We start from the raw sequence: 11,130 nt of genomic DNA, 5'->3' as shown, positions 1-11,130 counted from the left end.
AAAATTTAAATTCACTCACCTATTTTTTGTGTAAAACACGGGCTCGCCAGCTGTCAAAAGTGGTGTGTTTCAGCTACACTTTAGAATGATTGAGTGTGTAGGTTAATTTTCGGCAAAAAATGTGTAACATGAATTTGGTCTATAATTTAGGGGGTAACTTATGAATTTTATCTTTTTTCAGTATTCAAACTTACTTTGAAATAGATAACTATTTGTATTATTAAGAAATTCATGTTATACATGTGTCACATTTCCTAATGATCAATGAAAATAAAAGTCAAAAAATGGAAGGAAATAGTTCATAATAATTTATTTGAAATAGATAACTACATACAATGATATTAATACCTTGATGTCACGACCCAAAATCTCACCTGTCGTGATCGCGCCTATCGTGGAACTAGGCAGGCCTCAACTCGACATCTCAACAAAGTAGAACTTTTAAATAAAGGCGGAAGCAGTTAATATTAAAGAAATTATTTTAAAAAAATAGAATATAACTCCAAAATTACTATACAATCCATCCCCAAAATTCGGTGTCACTGAGTGCATGAGTATCTAAATGATAACAACATCCGACTGATAAAAACACTGTCTGAAAATATAGAACAATACAACATGAAAGGAAAGGAGAGTCAAGGTCAACGAACGCCATGCAGCTACCTCAATAGTCTCCTGAGTTTGACTCCTCAATCAGCAACCGCCGTGACCAGAAGTGTCTGGATCTGTACACGAGGTACATGGGGTAACGCGAGTATGCCAACTCAATAAGTAACATAAATAAATAAAGAACTGAGAAGTAGTGACGAGCAATGCAAATACAATTATCTCAATAACTTTCAAATAAGAGTAGTCATACTTTCAATTTAACATTTTAAGTCTCATCAGTGCGTACTCAAATAAACCAGATATCAAATATTCCAGAAATATGTACGACAAGGACAAATAGCAACTAAGTGTAGCAATTAACTGAAAACAAATATGGCCTCTCAAGGCAACAATCACTCAGCTCATCTCAACAGCTCAATCACTCGGCTCTCAGCCCTCAATAATCATACTCAATAGGTACCTGTGCTCACTGGGGGGTGTACAGACTCCGGAGGGGCTCCTTCAGCCCAAGTGCTATAAACTGCACGGATAACTCACGTGCTGCACGGACAACTCACGTGCTATCATATACCTGCGCTCACTGGGGTGTGCAGACTCCTGGAGGGGCTCCTTCACCCCAAACGCTATAATCTGCACGGACAACTCACGTACTGCATGGACAACTCACGTGCTATAATATAATATCTAGATCTGCATGGACAACTCACGTGCTGCACGGACAACTCATGTGCTATAGTATTAATATCTGGATCCGCACGGACAACTCACGTGCTGCACGGGCAACTCACGTGCTATAATATCAATATCTAGATCCGCACGGACAACTCACGTGCTATAGTATCAATATCTGGATCCGCACGGGCAACTCACGTACGGCACGGACAACTCACGTGCTATAGTATCAATATCTCACAACTAGGCCCTCGGCCTTACTCAGTCATCAATCTCTCCAGTCTCTTGGACTCTCAGAAAATTTTATAAACAGCCCAAACAGAAGTAATATCATGTATCAACAATAAACAGTAAGAGACAAAGGCATAATAAGCAAGAAAAGTTATGACTGAGTACAAACAGTAATTTAGCAGCTAATTCAGCAAGTACACGACCTCTCAGGTCTCAACAATGATCACATAAGGCCTAAACATGATTTCTAACATGAAGTACAATTAATTTCTATGAAAATAGAGAGAACAAGTATTAAACAGTAGGCCAATTGATTCCACAATCTCGCGGAAGGACCAAGTCACAATTCCTACGCTGCACGCCCATACGCGTATCACCTAGCATGTACGTCATCTCCAAAATAGTCATACGACACAATGTTCGGGGTTTCATACCCTCAGGACCAGATTTATAACTGTTACTTACCTTAATCCGAGCAAACATCCTACTCCGAAATGCCTTTGTTGCTCAAATCGGCATCCAAACGTCCCGAATCTAGTCATAATTAACTCGATTCATGCAATACATATTATAGGAATTAATTCCATATGAAAATACAAATTTTCCAACAAAATTCGAAATTAACCCAAAAATCGCCTGTGGGGCCCACGTCTCGGAATACGACAAAAGTCATGGAATATGAACCCCCATCCAACCACGAGTCCAACATACAAATTTTACCAAAATCCAACATCGGATTGGCTTTCAAATCTTAAATTTTCGTTTTTGGAAGATTTGGCTAAAAATCTGATTTTTCTTCTATAAACTCATGGACTCATGATGTAAATGTATATGGAATCATGAAATATAATCAATATAGGATAAGGAACACTTACCCTAATGTTTTCACGTGAAAATCGCCCAAAATCGCCCAAGAACCGAGCTTCAAAAATTCCAAAACGAAATGGCAAAGTGACTGATTTTTGTGGTTAAATGTTTCTGCCCATCCGTCACTAAAAGCCATTTTCTTCACTAAAAGTCTACTAGAAACAGCTTTACCAGCCCTTATTCAGCTGATCATAACCTTCTATACAAATGTCTAAATAATGAACGGTTTAATGTTCTGAAAACTAAAATGCAAGAGCTACAACTTTCATGTTTTGAAAATATTCAGATTCCCTATAGCTTTCGAGATATAAGCTTCCAAAGTAGCCTCCTTGCATCAGAAAGTTCTTGAAAAATTTCAATACAACATTATCAGCCTTTATTCAATCGATCATAACTTTCTGTACACAAATCTAAATGATTAATGGTTTAGCTTTTTGGAAACTAGGATGCACGAGCTACAACTTTTATGTTTCGCAAATGTACAGATACCTTATAGATTTCGAGATATAAGCTTACGAAGTAGGCTCTGCGATTGCAGTAGTTGCTGCCAAAGACTGCTTCTGCAGAAATTTCAGCAGCTTCAACAAGGCGCCAAACTATCCGAACCCCATCCGAGCCACTCGGGATCTTGTCCGAAAATACCAACATTTCGCAAAATATAATACTAACTTAATTGAGGCTTCAAACCACGCCAAACAACACCAAAAGTATGAATCGCGCATCGAATTGAATTATGAGTTTTCAAATCTTCCAACTTCTATATTTTTGCGCCGAAACATATCAAATCAATCCGAAATGACTTCAAATTTTGCACACAAGTCATAAATGACATAATGGAGTTGTTCCTATTTTCAGAATCAGATTCCGACCCCGATATCAAAAAGTCAACTCTTGGACAAACTTATCCAAAAATCTTCTATTTTCCAACTTTGGCCAAAATGCGCCGAATTGTCCTATGGACTTCCAAATCCAAATCCGAACATGCTCCTAAGTCCAAAATCACCATACGAAACTATTGAAATCATCAAAATTCCATTATGGAGTCGTTTGCTCAAAAGTCAAATCTCCTGTCAAACTTAAGAAATCTTTAGCCTTAGATTTCTAGATTCCGTTAAATGACGATAATTTGATCTAGGGACCTCCGAATTCGATTTCGGACATATGACCAAGTCCCAAATTACGATACGGAACTGCCGGAATGGTTAAAACTTGGATCCGGGTTCGTTTGCTCAAAATGTTGACCGAAGTCAACTCAGTTGAGTCTTAAAGCTCTAATTCACAATTTAATCCATTTTTCACATAAAAACCTTCCGGAAAATTATACGGACTGCACACGCAAGTTGAAGAATTATTGATAGCGCTTTTCAAGGTCTTAAAATACCGAGATAATTATTTAATTTAAAGATGACATTTTGGGTCATCACACTTGATGACCAATAATATACTGTTCTTGTTCTTCTTTCAAATGTTATAACCAGGGGCGGAGGTAGTGCCATAGAGTATTGCTTACATGTTCAAACAAATTCAGTAGCACTCTGTATTTATATTAAGAAATTCTTTAAAAATATATAAATATTTATTTGCAAACTCAATAACTAAGACGTGTTGAGTTTGGTTACAAATTCAGAACCCATAAATTTCAAATTCTGACTATAACTTATAGAGAAGAAAAGATGGGGATACCCGGAAGAGTATAACCAGAATCAACAATAAATATGTTGCCAGATACATAATTGGAAGAGTCATGGACCAAGTATCTCACAAGTGAAGTTAAACCAGGATTTGTAGTTCCAAAAGTTTTCAATGGAACACTTCTTGTTGCTACATTTTTTAGCCAATCTTTTTGCAATAATTTCTCAGTAATCTCTGATTTAAAAATTCCTGGAGCTATTGCATTGACTCTGATGTTATGTTCTCCCAATTCATATGCCATTACCTGCAAATTTTCATTAATATATAGAGAACAATTTAGATTTTGCGAGCTTAGTTTACGTATAGATATATCAAAATGTTAATGTATGAAGAAAAGAGAAGGAAGAAACATTTGATTAGGACAAATAATTTTTTAAAAAGAAATTAATTAGAAGCTACAATGCTAATACAGAAAGCTGGGAGAGATAGTAAAAGGAACCAAATACCGATTGAGAAATTAAAATTCATAAACGGTTACTATAAGGATTAGGGGTGTGTTTTGGTACAACGGACTTCATTTTTAAGAAAATGTATTTAGGCGTTTGATCGGAGAGCTAAAAATATTTTCTTAAAAAAAAAATTATTTACTAAAGAATGATAATAATATAGATAGTGTTTGAACAAACTTTTGAGTAGTAAGTAAATAATAATGGTCATGTATTGGTTAAAATGGTGATATATGAAAGCTAACACTTGAGATAATGTAAGGGAAAATGACTCTCGCTAAAAAGTGAGGGGAGGGGAAGTTATTTCCCCTTTTGGTTGAAAAAGCTACTATATTTTCTAGCAACCAAACATGCACCCGGAGAAAAAATATGCACCAAAAAAGAGTTCATCACTTAAATGGTCACTTAACTATTTAAAATTATTTAGTAAAATTGTGTTTCTTTTGTTTGCAACAGAAAAAGTTACTTTACTATTTTTATAGCACTCAAAAGGTCAATCAACTAGATTTCTCAAACTTTTTGTAGCCAAATACCTATTTTACCTTTTAAATTATTATCTTTTTTAATATTATATTTTTTTTCTTCTCTATATTATAGACTTATCCATAAAATAAATAAATCTTATTTTCTTAAAAAAAAATATTTTTCTTCGTTAAGATAATTTTCCAAAATTAGACCTTCGTCATGGTATCCACGGCAGCCTTGGAGGAAGAATAGGCAATACCCCCTCGCATAGATATTCTATTTAAACCACCAATAGATGAAATATTAATAATAGAGCCTCCTCGTTTTGCAGCTTGCATGTGTTTTCCAACATATTTAGAAACTAGCCAAGATCCTGTCAAATTTGTCCTTAAAGTGTTATGCCACTCTTCCTCAGAAATATCCACGGCTGATTTTAATCCACCTATAATTAAAAATCGATCAAAAGTAGATTCATCAAATTATAATGGAGTCAAGCAACCTAAGAAATTCCATCATTCTTTTTAGGACAAATAGTATAGATTATATATATCTAAAAGTACAAAAAGATATTTGTTTTTACTCATTTCGTCTTATCGATTGGAGGTTCCAAAATTTCTCATTTCAAAAATTCAAGATTTGAATTGATGTCCTTTCATTAATTCCTCCTAATTTTTTTTTTAATAAAGATTATATTTCTTGCATAACGTTCACTATTGGCAAAAAGGTTGACTATGGAACTGACTTAACAGCCTGACATTTTCTCTCAAATACAAATGCCAAAAAAACAGTTCTCGGATAAGTGAATTTATTACTTAAAAAACACTTTTATTTTCCTTAGTTCCTTAGATAAGTGAAGTTATTGCTAAAAAATACTTTTATTTTTCTTTTAAAACTTCTATCTTCATATTATCCGTGGGAAAGTTGGGTCGTAAAGACTTTATCTTCATAGTATCCGTAGGAAAGTTGGGTCCACTCATAAGCACAATAGGGTTATTAGTCAATCATAATATTAATTACTTCTATCTTCATAGTATCCGTAGGAAAGTTGGGTCCACTCATAAGGAATACGTTAAAGCACAATATGGTTATTAGTCAACCATAATATTTTCTATGCAAGTACACTTACAATGTACAAAAAAAGAAGAACCTTGAACAGTATTTTTCCAAGCTCTCTTCTCCCAAATTAGTTGTGATATAGAGTGTTCCTCCAATACACCGTGACAACCACCACCGACCAGTAACTCCCGTTGTTGTTCGTTTCAGATTTTCGCTTCACGAAAAACAAGTAAGTTCTCGTTTTACATTCAATCTAATTAATACGTTTGGATTAATTGCGATCCTTCAGCATCAGTATCAAAACTTGTGTTTTAGTAATTACCAACATTACATACACTTTGTAGGCAAAATTAGACGTAACCTACGTACCTCTAACACCAGCATTGTTAATGAGCACATCAATGTGGCCAAAAGCATCCCAAGCTTTCTGTATCGATGCTTCAATGAGTGGACCATCAGCAGTAACATTAAGTTCAATAGCTACAGCTCTAACAATTTGAATATTTGAATTAGCCATTGCATTGATCTCATCACAAAGGGACTTCAATCGATCGGCACGACGAGCGGCCACCACGACTTTACAGCCTGCCCTGGCAAGGTCAAGGCAGTATTCGCGGCCGAGCCCCGCCGATGCTCCGGTGACAAAAACCACTTTGCCTTCCAATTGCCGCCATGGCTCCAAATGGTCTGCCGCATTGCTCTTCTTTTCACTTGTCATATTGCTATGGGACTTGCTAGTAGTTTATATGTGATGGAGCTAAGCTAAACCGTACATTTATAGGATTCAAGGTGCGACATTTCGAGAATAGTGAGATAATTTTTTCTTCTAAATTAGATAATAAAACGTGTTTAAGATGTTCGAAGCCATGCGGTCTTAATTGTATGTCGGGTGCTTAATTTTTTTTTTGGTGTCCTACTAGGTGTCCGGTATCCGTATTGGAGCCCGACTAAATTTAGACTTGTGCCGCATAGGGCCCCATTCAAGGGGAAGCGCTTCCTATCAAGGATTTTTTCGTACCCAGGGCTCGAACCCGAGACCTCTGGTTAAAGGAAAAACAGCCTCATCCGTTACACCACATCCTTTTGGGTCGGATGCTTTAATTAACATATAGGGTGTGTAACGTAAGATGCCTTAATAGATTCCAACAAGTTTGTCAGGTATTTTTTTTTTCCCAAATAAGATTTTCACCCTATAATGTTTTTTTTTTTTATTAATGTGAAAGAACACGTAAAAAAATGACATCAAGTCTTAAGATGAGTACATGGGTTTAAAGCTTTTAAGTTGAGAACATTATATTTAGTAAAGTTGAGATAGCAGTTAATAAAAGGATTACTTTCTCTACATTAAAATTTAAAGGAATATTTGAAGGATTGCGTATAGGTGTTCGTAACACGCAGCGGAAGACAATAACAATTTTAGACAAATCTTTTTGTGTTTAAAAATTTATTTACATGTCAATAGATCGGATCTAAGACGTACCTGGTGAAGAAAGTCTCGTTTCAAATTCTTCGATAGTGCGAAGACTCTATGCGTATCTACACCGAGACTGATCCTTGCTATCAACTCTTTGATCAATGAAACCCGCGAACAAATTGAACGAAAAACTTGTGCTGAAATTTTTCTCAAAAATCTCAATTCAAATTAGAAGAACAAGAAACATTTTTCTTGTAATTGTATTTTCTCTCTTGGCTTTGTGTTGCACTCTCACTTTCACAGAGTATTTTTCTTTTCAAGAATTAATAATACGACAAATTTCTCCATCACCCTTTATATAGCATCACCTATAAACCCTTTTCCTATTTGGGTGAGGTAATGATTTACTTAGGGTAAAAGTTTATTCCAAAAATAAACTAAATTTCAACGGAAATTTGTATTCCCGTTCCAATTGGCATCATGACTGCCAAGACTTTCCCTAAGATCCAATTATAAATTGGATTATAAGTACTAATTAATATTTTATATTAAGAAATACTAATCACATTCTCAATGGGTCTAAAGTAGCCGCACGTCCTTATGGACTTCTCGTCAATCCAATTCAATATTGGATTTACTTAGAAGCCTATTAATATTTTATACAGTAACTCTTATATAAAATAAACATTATCCTTTTATATATATATATTACATATATGTGTCAACCAAGAGATAAATATTAATTTTTCTATTCCAAACAGAAAACTTCAATTTGTTGATGATATTAATTATATCCTTTGTGCTAGCAAGGAATATAATAATATTTCATTTGGACTAACTAACTAAATTTATTTGACTAATTAAATTCTGTAATTTAATTAACAAATAATAAAGTAATTAATCCTTTAGCAAAGATTAGAACACTCGTTAGTGTGCGACCCCATAGGTTCAATACTAAACCGGTAGTAAATTGACCACATCAATATACTAATCAAGGGTGGCGTCTAGCAACACTCCTTAACAACCGGATAGCATGAAGAATACAATTTACTCTCAAGAACCAGTAGAAGAATAATGTAGTAATTTCTTCTGTCCTTATAGCTTTGGATCACCCTAGGATATAGTTCAACTGTCAAATCCTAATAGGCGACCAACTATGTGTTCATGTCAAATATAATTGACGATTGAATGACCTAAGAAACTCTTTTCTTCTTTCATTCAATTGTCCTGGCCAAGATCTTAATTTGGTCGTTTATAATTCATGACAACATGGAGCTTAAACTCATTACCAAGAGTTGACAGATTCCATCTTGATCGATCACTAATTCTACAAGTATTCAATCGTACCCAATATCCTTTCAACTATCGCCCTAGGGTAGGTGTCTAGTATTAAAGTACAACAAATAACTTGTCAATTACTATGATGATCTCAGGTCAAAGGAAACTCTTACATCACAGTCTTCAAGAGAATATTCTATTGATAGTTTATGATACTTCTAACCATTAGGAATTATCCAATGAGTCGGTTCAATGATCATATCTCTATATGCATTATCTATCTATGTGATTTAGTTAATGAGATCAACTAATCCTTATCCGATAAAGACGATCACATACATATTGATCTAACCGGATTACTAATGTTCAAATTAATAATCCTATAATCAAGAACAAATTTAGATTAAATTATAAGAAACTTTACTCTCATTATCATGATCTCCATCACGATGACAAGTCTCAAAATTTAATCAAGGACCTTATCAAATTAATCAAGAAGTTAATAACAATGATAAAAGAATATCAAATGCCATATATTTTATATCAAATGACGTTCACAAAAATATATTCAAATCATCAAATATGATATTGGATCTAGGACATATCTACTATCTCTAACAATATTACCCAAAAAAATTAAAAGGAATAATTATGATAACCTTTCTAAAACATATGAATATCAACAATCAGATAAATTCCAAAGTGTTCCTTCTGTATATGGACAAACCTACCAAGAAGCAGAAATTTATTGGGACAGACAGACCAGCAAGATATCAATAGCATAATTCAGATTCAGTGCCATACATCATTTATTACCATAATTTAGTCTTGGAATACACAATCTGGGTATGGAGCTATGGGGTCCAAAGACTTTATCTCCAATTCCAAATTAATGTTTACTTTATTTTTCAAGTGACTTCGGGCTATTGTCTAGAAAATGATACTTTTTATATTAACATATATCAATATTTAATTATAGTGAAGCGGTGTCTGATGACACCACTTGCTCAAGACGTACATCTATGCCACCAGCATAATTATTAAAGGGAAAAATCATTATTAACTGCAGAAAGTTTAGCGAAACTTTCTAAGTTTTCATTACCTGCGTTTCACCTAAGCTTATTATTAATTAACTTATTGAAAATAGCTTATATGTAAAGTATTGATAAGCATTTTGCTTAAAATAATTTTTACAACTAAGCAGCTAAATAAATAATTAGATTGAAGTGTCGAAATTGATAATAAGCAATAGTTGTGTTTGTTAATTAAAAAAAAGTGTTGATAAGATGATGTTGTTTAAGATGCCCGTAATATTGTTTGCAAAAAGTATAAGAAAAATGTCCAAATTTACTTATATCTGTCTATCTATCTATTTATCTATACTATATTAAAAGCACGGATGCCGTTAGCGAAATATCGTTCGTCTTTTTTACCCTTTAAAAACATATTTCATACTAGACAAAATAGTAATTTAACTATTCCCTATTATTTAGAAATAATTATTTAATTATTTCACTAATATTTAGTACTTAGAAATCAACTAAACTTTATGTATTGAATCCTTCCTCACTTAAAATAGGTAAGACAACATATTTGTAGAAGGAAGGTAACCGCCGAAAGAATTAAAGTTCCGCCTACTTAGAATTCTTTTTAGGTTATTTTATGTAGTGATGTATAACCAATTATTTTTTATAATTTTATTATTTTAGTAAAAACAATTTAATCGACATAGAATAAATAGAAAACTACATATAAAGTTGTGACGATCCGGCTAGCCGTTTCATGAGTTTCCGTTCCGTTTTCCCCATTTCTGCTTCTTTATGCTTCGTTATCCGTGTTTTAGGTGGTCGAGTTGAGAAGTTTGCATTCAGAGGGGATTTGGTAAGAAATGAGACACTTAGTCTCTTTTAAGAAGATTTAAATTGGAAAAGTCAACCGGATGTTGATTTATGAGTTAGAGGGCTCGGATGTGAGTTCCGATGGTTCAGTTAGCTTCGGGAGGTGATTTATGACTTAGGAGTGTGATCGGAATTGGTTTTGAAGGTTCGGTGTAGAATTAGGCTTGAATTGGCGAAGTTAGTATTTTGGCGATTTCCGGTTGATAAGCGAGATTTTGATCCGAGGGTCAGAATGGAATTCCAAGAGTTGCTGTAGCTTCGTTATGTTATTTTTGATGTGTGTGCAAAATTTCAGGTCATTCGGACGTGGTTTGGTTGGGTTTTTGATCCAAAGCGTATTTCGGAAGTTTTTAGAAAACTTAAGCTTGAATTCGATGTGAATTGATGGATTTGGTATTGTTTGAGGTGTTTTGATAATTGGAACAAGTTTGAATGAGGTTTTAGGATGTGTTGGTGCTTATGGTTGAGGTCCTGGGGGCCTCGGGTGAATTTCGGATGGTCA

The 11,130-nt window shown here is 34.2% G+C and overlaps 1 protein-coding gene across 1 annotated transcript; it reads right to left on the bottom strand.

Moving 5' to 3' along the window:
• Positions 1 to 3,973: 3,973 nt before the first annotated feature.
• Positions 3,974 to 6,852, bottom strand: LOC107802138 (uncharacterized). The gene is made up of 3 exons (XM_016625586.2): positions 6,408 to 6,852; positions 5,195 to 5,424; positions 3,974 to 4,315 (listed from the first exon to the last, which is right to left on the bottom strand). The coding sequence occupies exons 1-3, from the start codon at positions 6,754 to 6,756 to the stop codon at positions 4,037 to 4,039; spliced, it is 858 nt and encodes a 285-aa protein (XP_016481072.1). The 5' UTR covers positions 6,757 to 6,852; the 3' UTR covers positions 3,974 to 4,036.
• Positions 6,853 to 11,130: the final 4,278 nt, after the last annotated feature.

This window comes from Nicotiana tabacum, chromosome 20 (genome assembly GCF_000715075.1).
Source record: "Nicotiana tabacum cultivar K326 chromosome 20, ASM71507v2, whole genome shotgun sequence".
Taxonomy (NCBI): Eukaryota; Viridiplantae; Streptophyta; class Magnoliopsida; order Solanales; family Solanaceae; genus Nicotiana; species Nicotiana tabacum.
Note: the sequence above shows the minus strand (reverse complement) of the source record. Positions and strands in the feature narration are given on the sequence as shown.

What these genes read in the sequence shown, in the direction of transcription:
- LOC107802138 (XM_016625586.2), bottom strand. Translation starts at nt 6,756, where the DNA reads ATGACAAGTGAAAAGAAGAGCAATGCGGCAGACCATTTGGAGCCATGG. An exon ending in TAACAATGCTGGTGTTAGAG is followed by an intron (nt 5,425 to 6,407) that starts GTACGTAGGTTA and finishes TTTTAATTATAG; the next exon opens with GTGGATTAAAATCAGCCGTG. An exon ending in CCGTGGATACCATGACGAAG is followed by an intron (nt 4,316 to 5,194) that starts GTCTAATTTTGG and finishes GAAAATTTGCAG; the next exon opens with GTAATGGCATATGAATTGGG.